We start from the raw sequence: 25,024 nt of genomic DNA, 5'->3' as shown, positions 1-25,024 counted from the left end.
CTTTATCATTGTGAGTTATAGCATTCCCTTTTTACTTTAACTTATTTTGGGAACTAAGAATACATGCGGATTTTATGTTTTACATACTAGGCACGAGTACTTAAACTTATATATGTGTGGGTTATATAACGGCAGAAACATTCCATTTAGCTCGGTAACGTTTAGTCATTGGTTTTTGAACTGGTGAACGCGAACCTTAGATATGGATCCATAGGGTTTGACATCCCCACTCGGGCTAGTCGCGCTAGCATTTAACGAGTGTTTAATACTTCGTAGACATACACACTTGCCAAGTGTACTTTCAGGGGGTATAAATGTTAAGTTAGTTACCAAGTGCCCACGGTTAACATATACTTTATCATACTGTTTTGAAACGCTCTTTGTAGCACTGAAATCTCGTGGCCTACCATACATACTGTTATACTTAAACTATAGCTCACCAACTTTTGTGTTGACGTTTTTAAGCATGTTTTTCTCAGGTGCTTAAGGTTATTTGCTTCCGCTGTCGTGCTAGTCTTGCCGTAGACACCCGCTGCTCTAGTGTTATCACCGCATGAACTGTTTATCTTGCATTCAAACTTTAATACTTTTGAACTATGTTTTGTAACGACCTAAGGGTCACATACATTTATTCATCCTTGCTATTCTTAGAAGCATACTGTTGGTGTAAAACATTTGATGTCGATTATGACGTCACCTTTTTATCGTGAATGCAACTTCTTTTATTACAGCATATAGTACTTAACCTTGTAATGATCCTGTTGTTGATGATTCGTACACGATGGTTTTGTACGGGGCATCACAGATGCTCAAAAGTGTCAAGCACAAGTCATTATTTGGAATATTGCTTCGGAGTTTGACAATCTGAAACATTTAGAATGCTCTGATCAAGTTCATCGAGATAAATCAGAGAGAATTGAGAAGGATTCTGAGCTAGTGAAAACTGCTAAACTTGAACTGGATGCTGTTGTTGCTGCCAAGCGTGCTGCTGAGGCTCGTTTTGTTGAGATGGCAACAAAAGAAAAATGGTACCTTCATAAAATTGAAAACATTGACCAACTCTAAATCATCCTTAAAGGAACATTACATGTAAGTAAAGATGAGACCAGGCGACTTGTTGCAGGCATTCCAAAGATTGTGAAAAATGCTTTTGCTTCTGAATCATTAACCAAGCCTTTTGATGAGTTTCTTACCGTTGCGCTAGACGCTGAACAGATAAGATTTCTTGAAACACTGAAGAAACAAGTGCCCAACTTTCCTGATCCTCTGCCTGATGCTGTTACTTCTCAATTAAAACCAGACGCTGTTGATAGGGTTAAAATAGTTGGAGAGCAAATAGAACATTTGTCATTTCCTGAACTAGAAAACATGTGTAATAACCATGCTACTTTGATTTTTTTATAGGACTTTTGATTGATGTTTTTGGACCTATTGTGTTTTGTATTCGTTTCTTCAATCATGTTTTCATATGTCCCATGTTTCTCAAATCTCTAATTGTGTCTGTACATATAAAAAAGTTGTGCCCCTAAAAATTATGGCTATGAGCGGTTGATCATTTTGCTTCCCTCCGGGCCTCCCCTGTTTAATATAAAATCAATTATCGAGTTCTTTTACACTCAATATTATTAATTAGGTCTATTAATACTATTTAATCGGTTGTACAGAAAGAGGCTCTTGAATCTCTATTGTAACACTTGGACTAGGAAGATGGACTATTAAATTGTTGAAAAACAAAAACCAGCATAAGTCACCATAGACAAACCAACACAAATTAACATGAAAGTTTCTTAGTTATAAAGTTTTAAGTTTTTCGAAAAAAAAAAAAAAAAAAAAAAAAAAAAAAAAGGATAAAATAAGAGTTTTTATCAAGTTAAAATAATCTTCCAATCCAATCCAAATATAAATCGTTTTTCAAACAACACAACCGTCGGTCTAACTTCCTCCGATGTCCAACATCATCTTCATCACCATTCCAACAATCCTACTACTAATCACAAGCATCCCAATTTCACAATCCAAAACCCCAAATTACCCATGTAAACCACCACACAATTCATACCCATTTTGCAACACTAGTTTACCCATTTCATTCAGAGCCCAATCTCTTATCTCCCATCTTTCTCTCTCCGACAAAATCAACCGTCTTTCCAACAACGACACCGGCGTTCCTCACCTCGGTATCCCTTCCTACGAATGGTGGTCGGAATCACTTCACGGAATAGCATCCAACGGTCCAGGTGTCAATTTCCAAGTGGGACCCATTCATTCTGCAACTGAATTCCCTCAAGTGATTCTAACTGCCGCTTCATTTAACCGAACGTTGTGGTTTTTGATTGCAAAAGCGATAAGTGTTGAAGCGAGAGCAATGTATAATGTTGGTCAAGCTGGGTTAACTTTTTGGGCTCCGACTATTAATATTTTTAGAGATCCTAGATGGGGGAGAGGACAGGAGACACCTGGAGAGGATCCGGTTGTGGTCTCGGAGTATTCGGTTCAGTATGTTAATGGGTTTCAATGGAATAGGGTAGTCAACGGTGGTGGTCAACAAGATAATATTAAAAGGAGAGTGTTGTTGAATAATGATAATGATGATGCGTTGATGGTGTCTGCTTGTTGTAAACATTTTACTGCTTATGATTTGGAGAATTGGGGTAAATATGCTAGATATAACTTCAATGCTATTGTAAGATTTTCCTCTATTTTCTTTATCATTTTCCTCATTTTTTCTATGATGTCTACCGTATATAGTGGTTAACTAGTTTTGAAGGTACGTGCTTCGCTACGGAGATCAAATCCACATACACATATAATTTCAATACTTTTCTTAATCAATAGTAATAAATAAACGTGTTATAAAATAAGGTAAATTATAAGTCGACTTCCAAAAATAGATAAAAATAATCATTACCTTTTGTATATAAGATACAAATATAGGTAAAAGTAAGTGGTTAAATGGTAAAGTAAATAAAAAGTATAATATAATGAATGTAATGTTTTAAACTGTGTATTTTTACCTAAAGACTATTAATATTGGACCGATGAGTAACATATAACAATATTTTATAATATTTAAAAAAGTAAACAAATTTTCTATTTTGTATGTAATATTTGTATATGTTCGGTTTCATATTGGTCGGATGTCTCTTTGGAAGCAATCTCTCTAACCGTCAAAGAGAGAGATGACTTTCTCTGCTTTTGTGAGTGTTTCACTTGGGGTGGAGAAACGACTTTTCTTTATTCAAGGATAGATGAAGGATAATCTACGTCTCACCTCTCCTATAACCCATACATGTGGGATTGAGTTTTGTTGTTGTATTGTTGTGCACACCAATTTATATATTTTGAAGAAAAATCAAAGAAATCATTTGTTCAATTACTCGACCAACGTTTTAACCTCCAAAACCCACCAATGAGCCTCTGGGCTGGCCCGTCTACTAAAAACTCTAATCAGACTATATATTATATAAACAAAATCACTTTTTCATTTATTAACTCATTTCTCCAATGTTCTTTCTCCCTTCTCTCATCCCATATTCCCCATTCTCCTTCTCATTCTTTTCTTGTTATTCTTGTACTTATCATCTACTAAATGTCTAATATCTAATTAGGTAATTAAAATTAGTTCGTTATGAATACTTGGAATATTGAAGGTTTTTAGATCTGTTGTATAATCCTTTTAGCCACACGACTTCATTTTAGTTAATCTAGTTTGTTTAAAATTATGCTATGATGTATGTATGTATGTATGTATGTGTGTGTGTGTGTATATATATATATATATATATATATATATGTATATATATATATATATATATATATATATATATATATATAGGGGCAGGATCAATGGGGAAGTAACCAATCGGGGGAAACAAAAAAAAAAATTTCGTTTTTTTTGAATTTTTTTCCGACATCAAGATCAGACGAAAATATGAACATTTAGAAGAGACACTTCATGATGAATGTTATTATTTAGGCGGGAAAACGATTGACAAAAATAACATTCAAGATAATATTGTTCGTAAAGAATATGAACGTTTTTTTTTCATGTTTAATAAACCCAAAACACCAAACCCTAAACCCTAAACCCTAAATCCTAAACTCTAAACCGTTCGTGTTAAAAACTCAATCTAAATCCTAAATCTAAATCCTAAACCTAAACCCTAAACCCTAAATTTCTAAACCCTAATATCTAAACCCTATAAACCTAATATCTAAACCCCAATAGCTAAAACCTCAAAATACGCTCGAAAAACACGATAAGTGTTATATATTACTTCTTCGAGCATTTTCCCGCCAAAATAAAAACATTTATCACAAAGTGTCTCTACTAAATGTTCATATTTTCATCTCATCTATAATGTTCGTGAACAAAGTTTTTTCAAAAAACGAAAAAAAAAAGTTTTTCCTTCCCCCCTTCCAATATATATATATATATATATATATATATATATATATATATATATATATATATATATATATATATATATATATATATATATATATAAGTTTTTCCTTCCCCCTTCCAATATATATATATATATATATATATATATATATATAGTGGTAGGATCAAGAGGGAAGTAACCATTCGGGGGGAAGCAAAAACTTTTTTTTTTCGTTTTTTGAAAAAACTTTGTTCACGAACATTATAGATGAGATGAAAATATGAACATTTAGTAGAGACACATTGTGATAAATGTTTTTATTTTGGCAGGAAAACGCTCGAAGAAGTAATATATAACAATTATCGTGTTTTTCGAGCGTATTTTGAGGTTCTAGCTATTGGGGTTTAGATATTAGGGTTTAGATATTAGGGTTTATAGGGTTTAGATATTATGGTTTAGAAATTTAGGGTTTAGGGTTTAGATTTAAGGTTTAGATTTAGGATTTAGATTGAGTTTTTAACACGAACGGTTTAGAGTTTAGGGTTTAGGGTTTAGGGTTTAGGGTTTATGGATTAAACCCTAAACCCTAAACTCTAAATCGGGCTAAATTTTACTTCACAAAACATGAAAAAAAAATGTTCATATTCTTCACGAACAATATTATCTTGAATATTATTTTTGTCGATCGTTTTCCCGCCTAAATAATAACATTCATCACGAAGTGTCTCTTCTAAATGTTCTTATTTTCGTGTGATCATGATGCCGGAAAAAAAAATTTCAAAAAAAACGAAAAAAAAAATTTGCTTCCCCTCGCTTCCCCCCGATTGGTTACTTCCCCATTGATCCTGCCCATATATATATATATATATATATATATATATATATATATATATATATATATATATATATATATATATATATATATATATATAGTTTTTCGACTAAAATTTTTGTTTGTATATCGATATACATAATATGTATATTTATAGTTGCAAAATACAGAGCAAATTTATTTATCTATGGATTTATATTTATACTCCATTGTGGTAAGGGAAAACCCAAAAGATTTATATTTTATACTTCATTGTGGTAAGGGAAAGAAAAAAAAAATTTATACTCCATTGTGGTAAGGGAAAAACCCAAAAAAAAAAAAAAAAAAAATTGCTACAGTAGCTACAGTGTTTTCAGGCGAGGTGGCGAGATATGATAAAAAAAAAAAATTTATACTCCATTGTGGTAAGGGAAACCCAAAAAAAAAAAAAAAAAAAAAAATTTATACTAATTGCTACAGTAGCTACAGTGATTGCTACAGTAGCTACAGTGTTTTCAGGCGAGGTGGCGAGATATGATTGGTGGGCGTTGTCAATGCTTAGTATATAGTATAATATGTATATTTATAGTTGCAAAATACAGAGCAACTTTATTTATCTATGGATTTATATTTATACTCCATTATGGTAAGAAAAACTCAAAAGATTTATATTTTATACTCCATTGTGGTAAGGAAAAAAAAAAAAAAATTGTACAGTATCTACACTGATTGCTACAGTAGCTACAGTGTTTTCAGGCGAGGTGGCTCCATATTTAGTATATAGTATAATATAATATTGACTTTTTTACTTTAACGGTTACTTTGCAACCAATTTTTCTAACGACAGCATGAGAGTTTGTTAAAGTGCGTAGAAATTTTGTATGTAGCAGTTACATATTTTATTTAGAGTGACGTTTATTGAATCGTAATTTTATTCACCTTATGGAAAAATTATTTTCTTAGTCATTTGATAAATAAATGATATGATCATGTGATATGTGCTTTTTGTTACTCTTTTAGTTTTTTGATTTTTATTTCTAAAATGGTCATATTTTACAGAAAGGGGTGATTATCATTGCAAACTTTTCAATTATGTGAATACAAACATATCTCTTTATTTGGAAAAGAGAAAAGGAAAAAAGTTTTATATACTGTATGTATTAATCACTGAAAGTTCTTGCAATTTCCTAGACAACTTTTTTAAAGAAAACAAATATGTGTTTCAACCTATACTATAAACTATAAACTATATAGAAATAAAATGCTACTCCGTATGATTTTTGGTTTTTAATTTCATATTCTAAAATATAAAACCATGTTATTTTACTTTGAAACCATTTCCTGAATTTCCATTAGTTTGTTTAGGCACTTCACAATCTTTTGAAAATAGATAAATGGAAAATAGAGATATTTTATGTTGTAGAAACATTACATAAGCCAAGGTCTTGAAACTCTATGAATGATTATGATTCACCTTTTTATACTTTACCAGTTTAATGCTCATCAAACTAATGGTCTGAAAATATCAATAGAAGTGTTAAATGGACCACGGAATTTGAAAGTACTACTATACGCGATATCTTCATTTCTCATTGATTTATTAAAAGACGGTTGGAATTGAAAGTTGGGTATTTGTACAGGTAACCGAGCAGGATATGCAGGACACATATCAGCCACCATTCAAAAGTTGTATCCAACAGGGGAAATCAAGTTGCTTAATGTGTTCATATAATGCAGTAAATGGAATACCTGCTTGTGCTGACAAAAATCTCTTACAAAAAGCTCGAACCGAATGGGGTTTCAAAGGGTTGGTGATTTATTAAAACTGCATCTATTTAGTTTCAAACGATTTAATGAACTTAAATTCTTACACAAATCTAATTAAACGCATAAATACAGATATATTACTTCCGATTGTGATGCTGTTGCCACTATATACGAGTATCAACACTACTCCAAAAGCCCTGAAGATGCTGTAGCCATGGCTCTTAAAGCTGGTTCTCTGTCTGAAAACTTGCATTTTTTTATTGTCAGAAATATATTAAATATGAAATATTTAATTATTTGTTTTTGAAATCGTTGTGTAGGAACGGATATTAACTGTGGAACTTACATGTTGAGACACATGAAGGATGCGTTTCATATGGGCAAAGTGAAAAAGGAGGACATAGATAAAGCTCTCATGAATTTATTTACAGTTCAGCTTCGTTTAGGACTTTTTGACGGGGACCCACTAAAAGGAAAATTCGGAAAGTTTGGTCCTCATGACGTTTGCACTTCGGATCACAAGAATTTGGCTCTGGAAGCAGTGAGACAGGGGATAGTACTTTTGAAGAACGATAATTTTTTACCTTTGAAAAAGAATCATGTTTCATCGTTGGCTGTTATTGGTCCAATGGCAAATGCTACTACTGATTTAGGCGGAGGATACACAGGTTAGAAGCTTCTAATTTGACCCTTAATAATCATAATTATAAATTATAATAAATTGAATATTTTTCTAACAAAAATTGGGCTGTTGTTAACACGCTTTAATATTGCTTTAAAGTATTTTACAACTTGATAAACCGTCATTCTAAAATAATCAATAACCATTGTGCAGTGCTACAGAACTCGAAATTACTCGTTGAGTTCTTGGCGAGTAGTTGGTTTTTGCAACTTGGGGAGTACTCGATTACTACTCGGTCAAAGTCAGTCAAACTCGGCCAAACTCGGTCAAACTCTGCCAAAACTCGGAAATTCAGTCAAAACTTGAGCAAAATATGTCAAAGTCAAGTCAAACTTGGTCAACATCCCACATCCCATTACTCCACGAGTTGTTGAGTACTCGATAAAAAGTGCCAACCGAGTACTCCCCGAGTAGCGAATTTTGCAAGCTGCTACTATGTACAATGAATGCACGTTAACGACATCATTTAAGGCTTTCGCTAGAAAAATTCGAAATCTAAGTGTACAATTACCTTTTTTAGCAACTAGTGTATAAATTCTAATGGTTGAGTTAGTTATCTATGGTTGTTATGTACCTGAAGTTGCTGCAGTATTTACATACAATTCTGAAGTACTTTGAAACTTGTAGGAGTTCCATGTAATCCAACTAGTATAGTGGAAGGACTCAAAAAATATGTTAAGAAAACAATTTATGCAAGTGGTTGTTTTAACGTGTCGTGCACCTCAAAGGATGGATTTGCGAAGGCAGTTTCTATCTCGAAAGAAGCTGATTATGTAATTGTGGTTGTGGGGTTGGATCTGACTCAAGAAACCGAAGATCGTGACAGGATAAGTCTTCTTTTACCAGGTCATCAGATGGATCTGATTACCACCGTTGCTGCTACAAGTAAAAAACCTGTAGTTTTAGTTTTGACAGGTGGTGGGCCCGTTGACGTATCATTTGCTAAGGGGGACCCACGGATCGCGAGTGTTATTTGGGTTGGTTATCCTGGAGAAGCTGGTGGTGTAGCACTTGCGGAGGTCGTATTTGGAGATCAGAATCCAGGTAATTTCTGTTGTAAAAGCCGGGCGACGCGTCGGTTTAGGGATTAGTCCGTCCCGACTAGTGTAAAAACACCTTAAGTTTCGGTCAACGCTAAAAGTCAAGTCAAATTTGATCAAAATCGAGCTGAGCCGGGTCTGAGTTGGTTAAAGTCAAGTCAAAACACCTTAGATTTTGTATCATGATTGAAATATTTATTTATATGTTTTACGTTTGATATTTTATGAACATGAAAATAGGTGGAAAGCTACCCGTCACTTGGTATCCCGAGTCGTTCACAAAAATACCAATGACCAATATGAACATGAGACCCGATCCATCACATAATTATCCAGGTAGAACGTATCGTTTCTACACTGGTGATGTAGTTTATGGATATGGTCATGGTCTTAGTTACTCGAATTACACCTACAATATCCTTTCTGCACCTACCCAACTTCAAATTTTCGGTTCTACGAAAATCAAATCGGGGAACATATTACAACAAAGAGGTGGTATTTCAAACTATCTTTATGTTGACGAACTTGAAGAATCACAACTTTGTGATTCTTTGAACTTTCAAATCGAAATTTCCGTCACAAACCATGGACCGTATGATGGTAGTACAGTTGTGATGGTTTTTGCTACCTTTTCGGGAGCTTTTAAAGGTGCACCGTTGAAACAACTAGTGGAATTCGAACGCGTGAATACTGTTTCGTACTCGGATACTATTACAAAGACTGTAGTTGATTCGTGTAAGCATCTTAGTATTGTTAATGAGTTTGGGAAAAGAATATTGCCTTTGGGTGATCATACATTGTTGGTAGATGATGTTGAACATATAGTTTCCATTGTTATGTGAATAACAAGCCAAGTGTATATACACCAGGGCATTGTTGTTGATTGTAATATTTATGAGTAATTTTTTATTATGTGGTGAAGAGTTGCTTTGTTCAACTGTACACTTTTGTTGGTTTAAAACAAAGTAATTAATATAAGTGATTCATTATTCTCGTTAATCCATTATTTGTGTATTAACTACCTTAATGTATAATTGTAAGTTAAAATATCACTATCATTTTTATTATTATCCTACAAACTAGTATAAAAAATAATAAATCACATATATTTCACTATTAACTGTTTAATTTTTTGTTGCATTTTATGCGTTTGGCTCTATGTTTGGCTCTATGTTTTTGTCCACAAGGAAGAAGGTTTTTTCTTCACTTCATTCTCTCCTGGCGTACAGGAGGGTAAGTGAGAATATGGTTTCATATTGGCTGTGTGGTTTGGGCTTTAGCCGAAATTTTTAGCTTCATAGGTCGAAAATTTTTAACATTTTCAGTCCTTTTATAAAATAAAATGGGTTTTTTTTAGTAAAATGATTTTTCAATACTATAAAATTTATTTTATTTATTTATTTATTGTTTTAAATTATTGAATCGTCTTAATCCTTACAAATTTATAAATAATATTATATTATCTTATTTTTAATAATGAGTTGGGATAACAATGGGTAGCGATATCAATGAGGCTCATTAACCTTGAGATTATGATTTGAGTCTCGTCAAGGACAAAAAATATATTACTTGTTCACCTTGCTCTTTTTGGTAGGCTCCGTCAGTGACTTCATAACTACTGTTAAAAAAACTCTTTGCTTTTTTCTAGATATTAGAGACATTGTAAGACCACTCCCTATGGTTCCATTATCGCTCATTACCCGCTCATTACCCGTAGTTACCCGTAATGAACCATAAGCACGGCTTAGTTACCCGCCTTAGTTACCCGCACTCACCATGGATTTAATGGAAGAGTTTTGGTTAGTTATAGGAATTGTGGGTCCCAGTGGTTTTTTATTGTTGGACTTGATGCTTTATTGCTTGTACGTTGTATATTAAGAGGAGTATTGTTTTAGCCATGATAGGAAGTGTTTAGTTATGAGTTAGTTATAGGATATTGGTATTGATGTGGCGATGATGTGGAAGGTTAAGAGGGGAATAGTTTAGTTACGATAGGGAGTGACCTAATTGAAGTTATCACAACTCTTAGTACTATAAAGTTTAAGAATGATTAATAATTTTTCCACGTACATGTGGTTTTTCATTCATCCCTTTAAATAGATACAAGAGTTATAGTTATACAAATATTCTAATACAAAACAATAATAATCTACACCTAGTTACTAGGAGAAGATAATAGCCAATTGCTATTATCTTGAAGTTATCGTTATCTTTTGTGGTTATCACTAATACACCCCCCCCCCCCCCCCCCCTCAAGCGAAGTGGTGGAGGTCCAACACGTAGCTTGGTGCAAAATGATTCAACAACGGTCTAGGAAGACTCTTTGTAAAGATGTCCGCAAGTTGCAAAGTAGTCGGAACAAACTTGGTGTATAACTTTCCTGAAGAGACAAGTTCCCGAATAAAATGATAGTCAATGTCGATATGCTTCGAACGTTTATGAGATACGGGATTTTGACTGAGAAATAAAGCACTCTTATTGTCACACAAAATCGTAGGACGATCGGGCGGTAAAACATATAACTCACGAAGCAAGTGAGTAATCCACACAATCTCAGCAGCAGTGTTAGCTAACGCTCGATATTCTGACTCACAGCTACACCGAGAAACGGTCGGTTGTTTCTTAGCACTCCAAGAAACAAGGTCGCCACCAAGAAATATCGAGTAACCATACGTGGATCGCCTTGTTTCAAGACAACGCCCCCAATCCGTGTCAGAGTAACCAAGTAAAATCGGTGTAGGAGAATGACTAAACGTCAGTCCATGTGTGACGATGCCCTTAACATACTTAAGAATGCGTTTAACCGCTTGATAATGCTCGATGGTTGGTGCTTGAAGGAACTAACTAACTTGGTTGACAGCATAAGAAAGATCCGGCCGGGTGATTGTCAGGTACTGTAGTGCACCAACAAGGGATCGAAACAAGGTCGGATCAATAAAAGGAGTGCCTTGCGATGTAAAGTGTTCGACAGTAGCTAATGGTGTAGCAATCGGTTTCGAGTCAAGTAATCCGGCTCTCGTTAGAATATCATGTGCATATTTAGATTGACTTAAAAATAAACCGGAATCAGTATAAAGTACCTCAAGACCAAGGAAGTAGCTTAACTTGCCAAGATCTGTGATAGCAAATTCACGATGAAGCCGTAAAATGAATTGGCGAATCAGAGAGGCATGATTCCCGGTGAGAATGATATCATCAACATAAACTAGCAAGTAGAGAATGCATGATCCCCGTTTAAATATAAAGAGCGAAGGATCCGCTCGACTGCACGTGAAGCCAAGTTGAATCAGAAATGCACTTAAGCGTTGAAACCAAGCTCGCGGTGCTTGCTTGAGTCCATACAATGCTTTCTTTAAACGACACACATGAGTAGGAAACCGAGCATCAATAAAAAACCAGGAGGTTGTTCCATAAAAACGGTTTCCCAAAGGTTGCCATTTAAGAACGCATTTTTAACGTCCAGTTGATGAAGCGGCCATTTATGAAGGGTCGCAAGAGAAAGAATGATGCGGACGGTAGAAGCTTTAACTACGGGACTAAATGTAGCAGAGTAGTCAAGACCGGGAACCTGAGTAAATCCTTGTGCAACAAGACGTGCTTTAAGACGATCAATAGTGCCATCAGATTTGTATTTGGTGCGGAACACCCATTTGGAACCAACATTGTTGTTATTTGGTGGACGAGGAATTAATTCCCAAGTGTTGTTTTGATGAAGAGCAACCATTTCCTCACGCATAGCAGCGAGCCAAGCAGGATCTTTAGCGGCAGTCTTGAACCCTTTAGGTTCAGTAGATGCTAGAAGAGCACGATGTAATGAAGACTGTGACAAATGTGCGAGATTAACTACATGCTTAGGCTTAAAAATGCCAGACTTTGATCGTGTAGTCATGGGATGTCCCGAAGGTCCAGAAGAACTTGGAGGCGATGAAACTTCTGGCGGTACTGTGGGCAAGGATAATGGAGTGGGCACGGGCTCCGAGAGTGACTCAGGACACAAGTTACATGGTGGCTGAGCAATAACCGAAGGTGAGTAAGTATCTGTTGGGGCATTCACGGGCTCAGTAATAGGAGAAATAGCATCGTTGTAACGACCCTGGATTTTCCGACTTATATTTATTAATATTTATTATTAATACTTGCGTGTTAATAAATGTATTTTTATACATTTACTTGTTATCGTAATTGACTTTACATGTCCCGGCTTGTCTTTGTGACACACGTACTTTTCACGAATAATATTTTGGATATTATTTACGTTCATGATTAATTATTATTAATCATTTTTAATTAACTAATGTTAGTAGTTAATTACTTGGGCTTTTTATTTATTTGTTGGTTACTTGGACTTGGGCTTTTATTATATTGGACTTGGAAGCCCACCCTACACACTTAATGAACTTGTAAGCCCATCATTTAAGCTAGTGATTTAATAATAGAAGCATGGATTAATTAACATAACTAAAGGAATCTAGTTACTTGTATCTTTACACCTTGTTCCCATAACCATTTAGCTTTAATACTACTTCAAGCTCACACCACTCTCCCATGTAGAAAGTAGATTTGAACCTTGCCTTATTGGGAGCCTTGACCGTCGGCCAAGTAGGGTGGTGGGGGAGTTCATTTTCAAATTTTTTTGATTACTTATTTGCTAGTTCACCTCATTTCACACACACACAAAATTACTTGCAACTTTCTATCATCTTTTCTCTCTTTTCTTGTAAGTTACAAGCTTTATTTCTCCTTTCTTTTTTTCTCTTCAAAACCGAAATATAAGCATCCATATCATCATCATTTACATGCTTTGTTACTTGTTGTTGTTTGTTGTTATTAAAGATCAAGTTCTATAACTTGTATCTTCATATAATCTTGGTTACTTCCATCTTTGTTTGATGAAGAACCAAGAACAAGAATCAAAACTTGTTAGTTTATGGTTCTACACTTAAATGTTATAAGATTTAAAGTTCATAAACTTTATAATCATACTTGAGTTCATGTTTTGTAGACTTAAATTCTTAAGATCCAAGCTTGACTTGAATCTTCTTAAGTATGAAACAAACATGAACATAATACTTGTAACTTTAGTTTATTTCTTTCTTTTGTAAGTACTTTAAAGTTGTGATGTTGTTAATTTGGTCAAGTATTACTAGTTAAGCTTGATCTCATAATTCTTGAAACTAAAGTTAACTTTATAAGTTCAAGAACATGGAAGTATAACATTATAGTTATAACTTCATACACTTGTGTTGGATCTAAGTTTCTATAGCTTATGGTCTTCCAAATTTGTTGTAAACAAGAGCTTATAAGCTTATATACATTTTACAAGTTGAAAATCTAAGTTTCATAACTTATGGTTTCATTAAAGTGAAGATCCAAGTTCTATAACTTAGGATCTAACTTAAGAACACTAGATCTAGACTTTTTAGTCTAGGATCTTTAAGATCTAGCTAAGATCTAAGTTCTACAACTTAAGATCTTGTTTATTTAGTTTACTTTCAAGTTTGTAGCTTAATATTATTATTAGAACTCATGTATGTGTCGGATCTAAGATCTTGATGTAACTTTGGTTCATCAAACTACATACAACTCTTAAGTGAGTTGTGTTACATATCTTAGACTTACACTAGTGTTATGATGGTCAAAACTTGGTTAAGATGATGCAAACCCATTAACGAGCTGTACACTTGAAGCTATAAGCATCAAGGATGAGAACCGTGATGAGCATCAAGCACCAAGAACCCACTGGAACACCTTACTTACCGTTTTCTGGAACTGATCAGTAACCTGGGCTACTGTAAAAGTTGATTTCCAGCTAGTTCACTTCGAGTAGATGATTTTCCGTTTATGAAAGGACCCGTCCTAATCCATCCGGACGAAGTCCATATCGATTATAAACGATTCACAACAGTTGATTACATCGCGAGGTACTTGACCTCTATATGATACAATTTACAAACATTGCATTCATTTTTGAAAAGACAATCTTTCATTACATCGAAAGTTGACAACATGCATACCATTTCGTAATATATCTTACTATAATTGACTTAATAATAATAATCTTGATGAACTCAACGACTCGAATGCAACGTCTTTTGAAATATGTCATGAATGGCTCCAAGTAATATCTCTAAGATGAGCAAATGCACAGCGGAAGATTTCTTTCGTACCTGAGAATAAACATGCTTTAAAGTGTCAACCAAAAGGTTGGTGAGTTCATTAGTTTAACATAAATAATCATTTCATAGTTTTAATAGACCACAAGATTTCATATTTCCATTTCTCATAAACATACGTCCCATGCATAGAGACAAAATATCATTCATATGGATTGAACACCTGGTAACCGACATTTGCAATGTGCATATAAGAATATCCCCTATCATTCCGGGATCCTCCTTCGGACATGATATAAATTTCGAATTACTAAAACATCCGGTACTTTGGATGGGGCTTGTTGGACCCGATAGATCTATCTTTAGAGTTCGCGTCAATTAGAGTGTCTGTTCCCTAATTCTTAGATTACCAGACTAAAAGGGGGCATATTCAGTTTCGATCATTCAACCATAGAACGTAATTTCGATTACTTGTGTCTATTTCATAAAACAGTTATAAAAGTTGCGCATGTATTCTCAGCCCAAAAATATAAAGGGTAAAAAGGCAAATGAAACTCACCTAATGTATTTTGTAGTAAAAATACATATGACTATATTGAACAACGCAGGGTTGGCCTCGGATTCACGAACCTATATCATTTGTATATTCATTAATATATATAATCGTAATCGAATAAATATATATATTATTATTAATGATGTAATTATATATTTATTAAGTTATAAGTTTCATTATTTATTTATATATTTTCATGTTATATATACAATTGTTAATATAGTTAAGTTATGTGTACAAAATATATTTACATATATATAATCTTTATTTTTTATACTTATAACTTTAAGTTATTAAAACTTTTATTTTAGAAATCATAATTATTTTAAAAAAATATTGATATGGATAATTCTGATAATAATAATAATAATTAGATAAAAACTAGAACGACGATAATAGCGACGATAATAATAATCATTTTTAATAATAATACAAAAATTCAATTGACAATAACTTCTAATCCGTTCATTGAATCCATTCGATATCTAAATGAAAAGTTAATAATTTTTGACCAGCTTTCCAACGACATGCATATCCTATACTCTATTCTAGTGGCATGTATATCTAATTCAGGATTCATCATAACCTATCTAATGGCAATATCAAAAGTACATGCATGCATAATCATATCTACTCGAGCACTAGTCAGGGATACACTAATAATAATAATAGTAATAATAATAATAATAATAATAATAATAATAATAATAATAATAATAATAATAATGATAATAATAATAATAATAATTATAAATATAACAAAAATGAAACTACCTCATGAAATCCTTTCATAAAAAGAAATGCCCCGAGCAGGGCTCGAACCCGCGACCTCTCGTTTAAACCAATTCCTTCCAAGCCATTGGTCCATTAATTTGTTCTTGTTTTAATTTGCTCACTAATGAATTTAATCTATGAAACCGTTTCATTTAATCACCACTAAACATTATCATAATCCTTTTACCTAGCTAAATCATCATCAAATCCATCATAATACCATCATCATTATTTTTCGCTTATGTATCACCATCATCATCAACTATTGATTATCATCATCAAATTTTCGCTATAGTTCTTATTCCTCATCATCAATCGTTACACCTCAAGCCCAACCGAACCAACAAATTCATAGTCCCTAAGAAAAAAAAATGTTCACGGTGCAAAAGAAATTATGGCGGCTCAACATTAAATTTCGGCCCACTTGTATTATATTGCAAAAAGAATACATTGGGGTGCTTGTCTGGTAACCTGTGGCGACAGAAGTCCAAAGAAGAGAAAGAAAAATATACGCTGTCATCACAGCCTCCATAACCATCGATTCATAACCATCCCCATCTTCCAACATCATACATCATGATTACTTTTAAAAAAAAATAAACAAACATCTCTTTAACTAATCCATTTCGGTGTCCAACAAGATTGTGTAGCAAATATACGTATTTGTTTAAAAAAAATCGCTAGTAGGGTATCGGTTGCATAAAGCAACAATCACATTCAATCAAGGCAAGTGGTTTTCTTTTTCTTTTTATAAACAATATGATTGAAAGTCTTGGATTCTCTTCTCCTTTTTCTTTTTAAATCGACTGACACCAAATATTTCGTGGGGCTGTCCATTTATTTAATTCGAATATTTAATGTATACACTCGACAATAGCATAAAGGAAATTTGTGAGTGCTTCGGTCCCAGCACATACAAGCAAATACGTTGTCCAAGTAGAACAAGTAAGGATCCGGTTTTTAGTGGGACATTATTTTAATGGAACGGATTTTTATTTCAAAGTATACATATATGTGTGGGCCGTGGTTCAATGGTTGCAGTGGCTGAAAACAGGAATAGAAAAGAAAGAAAAGAATGGAACATGAAGATGCTGAATGATGTCATTTTAAACCGCAAGTTGTTGTAGCAGCATCGATAGTTGGTTGGGTTTGTTGAATGTTGAGGATGACTAGTATGATAACGAAAATGGTTATTGTAGGGTGGTATTCGGACAGAATAGAAATAGAAATCAGCGAGTAAAACAAAGCAGTATCACACTTATTGTATACATGAAAAGCGTAATACCTTTCTTTCATCATCGTTCTATTGTTGCAGGTTTATGAGAAGGTGGTTTGATGATAGTTCATAGTGGTGACGGGTGAAGAGTTGAAATAAGAAGACGAGGTGATAGAGAAGAAGAAAGTAAGGTAATGGTGATTGAAAACACACAAGATTCCCGTTGTCATTCTTTATCACCATGTATATGCATTATGGCTTGATTTGCTCGACAAGAAAAATATTCTGTCAGAATGTAAAATAAAATAGACTGTGACAGAAATTTGTTTGTTCATAATAATTGGATTCATAATTGTACGGTTCAAGTGACAGAAAGCTACCTGCTTAAAGTTTGAAAAAATGATTGGAAACAGAATACTTGTTTATCTGTATTAATGTATATGTACACGGTATTTATATTTATTATATATATATGTCTGTATCATGTATATATGTATAATCTATACATAACCCCGTATTTTATATCTATATATTTGTTTATCTGATATTTATATATCAATATATATGTATTTTTCATATTAAGGAAAAGTAATATTATAAATAACACAAACATTAATATTTAACTTTAATATTAATTTTTAATAATAAACTAGTAATATTTATAATAAAGATGATATTAACATCATAATAATACTAGTAAGAATAATGAAACTAACAATAATGTATTTACTATATTTTACTTATAATTTAAATTTAATATGTAATATTATCTTTTATTAATTACATCTTAATATATATTATATAATATTACACATTGAATACCTATTATTCATAAATTTTATAAATACAATATATTAGTTATTAATAGTTATTTATATATATATATATATATATATATATATATATATATATATATATATATATATATATATTATAATATACATATGATAATAATTATCATCAAAATTATCTATACATAGATTTACTTTATATACATATATATTATAATATACATATGATAATAATTATCATCAAAATTATCTATACATAGATTTACTTTAGTAACAACTTATTTTGTATAATATTTTACATTTTTAATTTTAATGAGTTAATAACATTTTTATAATTTCCAATACTTACACTTATATAAATATACATTTATTCAATTACATAATTATTTAACATCAATTTGTTCGTGAATCGTCGGTAATAGTTAAAGGTCAAGTGAATCAATGTAAACAGTTCAAGAATTTTTGAGACTCAACTTTACATACTTTGCTTATCGTGTTGGAAACATATAAAGATTAAAGTTTTAATTTGATCGGAAATTTCCGGGTCATCACAGTACCTACCCGTTAAAAGAAATTTCGTCCCGAAATTTGATAGAAGTCGTCATGGCTAACGGTAAGAATGTCATTATGACGAATATAAGCTGATACATAGAGTTTTATCATGATTAAGAAATACGGATAAAATAATTCGATTTCTCGAAGCGTATGAGTGAAGCTATCGTAAAAGAGTGAAATGAGAAAATTAAGTTTCGTCATATCCTTTGACGTAGATAGGTTTGATTTCCGGAGTTCAAGGGATTCAAAGAAAATCTTCGAAATCTAAAAGATTTGATTCTTCGGCGAATAAGGAAATTAAGGTCTCTATAATTAAATGCGGTGATCTGCCTCGATTCCTCTGTCTGATATTTTCACTATAAATTTTACCTTTTCCATTCCATTAATCTTCACCACTTCAATACTCAATTCCCAAATTCAAAAGATCGTGAAATGCTTAATCCAGTTCTGATCCTTGTCCTTATCCTGATTATCGCAACAATCATTCTCCTTTTCCAACTTTCACCGGAGGAATCCGTTTATTTCTACTATGCTCTAGGGATTATTGTATTTATAATCCTCCCGTGTCTTTATATTGTTATACGCACTGATATCCACGGTTTGTAATTTCGGTGTTATTGTTGGGCTTTATATTTTCTCTTATATTTTGGAGCTCTTTGCCTTTTTATTATCCTCCCGACCTCTAGTAAATCGAGTAATGGTCCAGAATTCGTAAGTATGGAATTTCGAATAAACATCATGTTCTAAATAAGAACTAATGTATTAGCACGATTTGATTTATCAAATTACCAGAATCACTGAGAATAGAACTATCAAGAAAATACTTTCTTGATATGTTCAGAAGTTAAGCATAATGAAAGAGTTATGTAACATGGCACGTGATGACGTTAGGATCTGTGAATCATCACGTCCCATTAGAAACTCAGCATGACTTACTGTAATATAATCACGTTGATCAAGTGTCATTATATTATACTAACTCATGCATCAGTTCCCAACATTACTTCAATAACATTCATATTTTAAGCTCGAAAGTTACAGAATATAGAAACTAACAGTTTCTATATGATGTAACACTAATAGCACGAAGAGATTAATGATTTCAGATAAGAATAGTTATGAAAATATCTTCAGAAATATGGAGGATATTTATAATGAAAGATACGATGATATCTTGGAATTTCTAATATCGAAGGATGGTGAAGAAATTTTTTTTCCGCAAGAGTTTGGAGTCAGAAGCAAGTTATTCGCTAAAGGTTTCATCAGAAACAGAATCATCAAGATTCTTAATGTACAAGTTTAGTCCTTGTGATTTGTTCAGAGACTCCTTCATAGTTTGCTCAATCAGTTTTTCAGTTTTAAACTTTTTCTGAGCTTTGCCAACATACAATTCTTTATCATCAACTTTTGGCTGTTGAGGTCGTTTACAGTTTTTGTTGCTTCATTCAACTTTTCAAAATTCAGAGCATAAATTCGCAGACTGGGTGCTTTTCAGAATTTCAGAATGAAAGATCATGATTCTAAGAGATAAAGGTTATATGTATACATATAACTGTTAATGTAGAAACGTTGCGAGATTCGAAATACTTGTTGGGATTTAACAAGTTCATAATATACTTAAACCATTTTAAGAATTAAGAAATTAAAGCGGAAGCATGTAAGTATTAACATTTGGAACTTGTAAACCTTTAACCAATTAAAGTTAAAAAACAATTAGGATCAAGTTATGAAATATGCTTACAAACTACAAGCAAGTAAAGAGATTATACCTTCTCCTAGCTTGATGTTAGATGATGATGAAGATGATGATGAATGGAGCTCCAAAACAATGAAACCTCAAGTAGCTATACCCCAAGCTTGACACCAACACCTTGTACTTTGGTTAGGATTTAATTAACACTTGAATTAGCTTGCAAAAAAAAATGAAATGAACCCTCTTTGTTGCTCAAAACCCCACGGCAGTATCAGCTCAAAGGGAGCAGATTTTTGCAAGTTTTTTTCTAGTATTTTGATGTGTATAGCATGTGTTTTTAGTCTCCCACATTCCTTGGTACTTATGCCCATGATACTTGAAGAAACCATACACATGGCTAGTCAAAGTGCATGCTCCAATGCCACTTACTAGTTAGTTTTTAAATAAGTTTTATAAAAGTTAAATTTTTATAAAACTAATTTATAAAACTTCCATCTTTAATTTATATACACATTACATTATATAAAACCAATTTATATAAAATGTAATATAAATTAATTAATTATTTAACCTATAAATAATTAAATCCATATTATATAAATTATTCCATAATTTATATATATATACACATCAAGTAATATTTAAGAAAACCATTTTTCTTAAAGTTCAAGTGTCGCGTATTTGATCAATGAACCAATCATTAAAATCAAATACCAATAAGGTGTCGGTAAGCTTGTTATTGGGTATGACCCGACTTGGATCATAACATGTTAGCCACATTAATTTAATATGTCTCTCGGGCATACAGAAAAACCTACAATCTCCCACTTGCACGAGAAACATAAGAAATTAATGCAAGTGATGGATACAGCCTAACACACCGTCCATCACCCCTAATATGTTATGACTTTGTGCCATTCAATAACATCATCCCTTTCGAGCTTCCTACTCGAACTGATATATGTAGGTGAATCTTTCATTATATCCTTTTGTCCTAGATGTCATGTTAAATCCAAGAGATACAGAGTGATCACTCTCTTATAGATTTAACTTTTCAGGCCTTAAACATCTGACTCTCAACGAATAAGAGGGACAAATTCCATCTTGACTACATACGTCCTAGATATACACTTTGTAATATACCTGAGTTCTTCCTTATGTACTACCATGTTTCAGAATAGCGAAGGAAAGAATCAAGGCACAGTACTTGGTGAATATCCGAACCCAATATGTATCTCAGGTCAGAGGATACAATGATATTCGCCTTTACTCAAGATTACATGTGATCAACCACAAAAGTTCTATACAGTAATTCTTGAGAGCGGGTCTTCCAATATTTGTTTCCCACAAATATCTATGAACCTTGGTTGCAACCTTGCCCCACATTCAACCTATGAATGTATACCAATCCGAGTTCATAATAGTCTAAACCTCACACTTGTTCCCACAAATGTGATCAACTACGGAATTTAGAATAATAGTTTATTCATGGATGAAATATGCAAAATAGGAACATAACTCAAATAAATTAACACCATAGTTATATTAATGAGTTTGAATAATTTCGTTCCGGTACAATACATAAAATAGATCATATCCAATCACTAGAATATCGAAGCCCTAATGCACAAACATGTCCCTCATGTTTTGGCCCATGTAAAAGCTTCGTGAGTGGATCCGCAACATTTTGATCTGTATGAACTTTGCGAATACATATCTTTCCTTTTTCAACTTCATCCCTTATGTAGTTGAATCTCCGCTCAATGTGACGAGTCTTTTGATGGGCACGAGGTTCCTTGATTTGAGCAATCGCACCCTCGTTATCACAAAAGATCTCAAGAGGGTCCTGAATGGAAGGGACCACTCCTAAGTCGTCGATGAATTTCTTCATCCATGCAGCTTCCTGAGCTGCCAGTGAGGCGGCAATGTACTCCGACTCTGTAGTGGATAACGCAACAACCTCCTGTTTCGAACTCTTCCAAGAGACCGCACCACCATTTAACATGAAGACATAACCGGATTGTGATCGAGAGTCATCTCGATCAGTTTGGAAACTCGCATCCACGTAACCTTTTACGGCGAGTTCCTCCTCACCAGACCCGTATATTAGAAACATATCCTTAGTCCTCCTAAGGTATTTCAGTATACTTTTAACAGCAATCCAATGACTGTTTCCTGGGTTGTTCTGGTATCTACTTGTCAAGCTTAGAGCGCATGACACATCCGGTCTAGTACATATCATTGCATACATGATAGACCCAATTGCAGATGCGTATGGGACTTTCTTCATTCTATCTTGTTCATCTTTCGTGGTAGGACACTGAGATGAACTGAGAACGGTTCCTCTTTGAATAGGTACCAAACCTTTCTTAGAGTTTTCCATCTTGAACCTTTTCAAGATTTTATCAATGTATGTACTTTGACTTAAACCTATCAATCTCTTGGATCTATTCCTATAGATCCCTATCCCCAATATGTATTGTGCATCTCCAAGATCCTTAATGGAGAAGCAACTCTTTAGCCAAGTTTTGACTCCTTGCATTGTGGTAATATCATTCCCAAATAATAATATATCATCCACATATAGTACAAGGAACATGATAGTGCTCCCACTAGCTTTCTTATATACACAAGCTTCATCACCATTTTTAATGAAGCCAAATTTCTCGGCTTCCTCATTAAAATGATGATTCCACATTCTAGATGCTTGTTTCAATCCGTAGATTGACTTCTTTAACTTGCATACCTTTTTAGGATATTTTGGATCAACAAAACCTTCAGGCTGGACCATATAGACATTTTCCATAAGATATCCATTTAGGAAAGCGGTTTTGACATCCATTTGCCATATTTCATAGTCGTAGTGAGCAGCAATGGCAAATAATATCCTAATAGACTTTAGCATTGCCACTGGCGAGAAAGTTTCATCATAATCAACCCCTTGAGTTTGAGTGAAACCTTTTGCTACAAGTCTAGCTTTGTATGTATCCAAGTTTCCATGTATGTCGGTTTTCATCTTGAAAAGCCATTTGCAATCAACTAGCTTGGAGCTAGGAGGTTGCACAACAAGTTCCCAAACTTGGTTTTCATACATGGATTGCATCTCGGCGTTCATGGCTTCCTGCCATTTATCTTTATCAATTCTTGATAAAGCATCTTTGTAGTTTGTCGGTTCATCCAAATCAACCGTATAGCAAACTTCCACGAGAAACCCATATCTCTCGGGAGGATTACTAATCCTACTAGATCTTCGAACGTCTTGTGTACCTTGATCATCCACTTGATCATTTTCAACATCCTCATGTTGAGTACTAGTGTTAACCAATTGTGTATCATCGGCTTGATCTTGTACCTCTACAAGATCTATCTTCCTTTCACCATCACCTTCCATAAGGAATTTTGTTTCAAGGAATTCCGCTTTCCGAGCAACAAATACGGTTTGCTCGGATGGATCATAGAAGTAATATCCCATGTCATCTTTGGGATATCCTATGAAGATACACTTTGTGGATCGAGCATGTAGCTTATTTGCTACATAACGCTTAGGATAAGCTTCACATCCCCATACTTTCAAGTATGAAAGAGAAGGAGGTTTTCCAAACCACATCTCATGAGGAGTTCGTTCCACCTTCTTGGTTGGGGCCATATTTAAAATACGAGCCGCGGAGCTTAGACAATAACCCCAAAATGATAGAGGCAACGAGCTTCTTGCCATCATAGATCGAACCATATCCATTAGGGTTCAGTTCCTCCTTTCGGAAACTCCATTAAGTTGGGGTGTTCCGGGTGAAGTAAGTTGTGAGATAATCCCACAACTCCTAAGATGATCTTGGAAGGAATCGCTTAGGTATTCACCTCCTCTATCGGTACGTAGTACCTTAATTGTCTTATTGAGTTGATTTTGTACTTCGTTTTGATATTCTTTGAATGCTTCAAACGTTTCGTCCTTGTGTCTTAATAAGTAGACATATCCGAAACGACTAAAGTCATCAATGAAAGTAACAAAGTATCTTTCACCTTTCCTAGTCATGGGTTTAAAGGGTCCACACACATCCGAATGTATTAATCCCAATAAATATTTAGCCCTTTCATAAGTTCCTTTGAAAGGTGCTTTAGTCATCTTGCCTTGTAAACAAGATTCACATACATCAAACGAATCCATTTCATTTGATTTCAAAAGTCCATTCCTTTGAAGTGTATGCATTCGGTTCTTGTTTATGTGACCAAGGCGACAATGCCATAAATAGGAATCACTCAAATCCCTTTTGAGTTTCTTGGTGCTAGTGTGGTATATAGAGCTTGATGATGCGTCATCATGAACCAATTCATAAATTCCATTTGAAGGTGAAGCCTTGAAATAGAATACATTATCTAAATAAATGTGGATATCATCATTAACAAAATTAGGATTAAAACCACATTGTTTCAAACGGGAAACAGAAATAATGTTTCGACATAAGTCGGGTGCATACAAAACATCATTCAAAATAAGTTCCAAGCCACTTGGAAGTTTTAACACAAAGTCTCCTTGAGCTTTCACTTGCACTTTAGCTCCATTCCCCATGAAGAGACTTGATGTTCCCGTTTGCTTGTTACTTCTTTTGAACCCCTGCAAAGAATTGCAAATATGAGTTCCAC

General features: G+C 33.6%; 1 protein-coding gene across 1 annotated transcript; it reads left to right on the top strand.

Annotated features, from left to right (window-relative positions):
• Nucleotides 1–1,914: 1,914 nt before the first annotated feature.
• LOC139865735 (probable beta-D-xylosidase 6) lies at nt 1,915–9,667 on the top strand. Its single transcript, XM_071853829.1, has 6 exons — nt 1,915–2,683; nt 6,840–7,006; nt 7,099–7,196; nt 7,287–7,634; nt 8,276–8,692; nt 8,929–9,667. Exons 1-6 carry the CDS (start codon nt 1,946–1,948, stop codon nt 9,528–9,530), a joined length of 2,370 nt encoding a protein of 789 aa, XP_071709930.1. The 5' UTR covers nt 1,915–1,945; the 3' UTR covers nt 9,531–9,667.
• The last annotated feature ends 15,357 nt before the right edge of the window (nt 9,668–25,024 follow it).

The sequence above is a fragment of the Rutidosis leptorrhynchoides genome, chromosome 9, assembly GCF_046630445.1.
Source record: "Rutidosis leptorrhynchoides isolate AG116_Rl617_1_P2 chromosome 9, CSIRO_AGI_Rlap_v1, whole genome shotgun sequence".
NCBI classification, from domain to species: domain Eukaryota; kingdom Viridiplantae; phylum Streptophyta; class Magnoliopsida; order Asterales; family Asteraceae; genus Rutidosis; species Rutidosis leptorrhynchoides.
The sequence above is the reverse complement of the archived record's forward strand: the minus strand, read 5'-3'. Positions and strand labels throughout refer to the sequence as shown.

Bases quoted from the DNA above. Each gene is read 5' to 3' on its own strand.
- LOC139865735 (XM_071853829.1), top strand. From the start codon at position 1,946: ATGTCCAACATCATCTTCATCACCATTCCAACAATCCTACTACTAATC. The intron at 7,007-7,098 runs GTTGGTGATTTA...GCATAAATACAG, and splicing joins ACCGAATGGGGTTTCAAAGG to ATATATTACTTCCGATTGTG. The intron at 8,693-8,928 runs GTAATTTCTGTT...ACATGAAAATAG, and splicing joins ATTTGGAGATCAGAATCCAG to GTGGAAAGCTACCCGTCACT.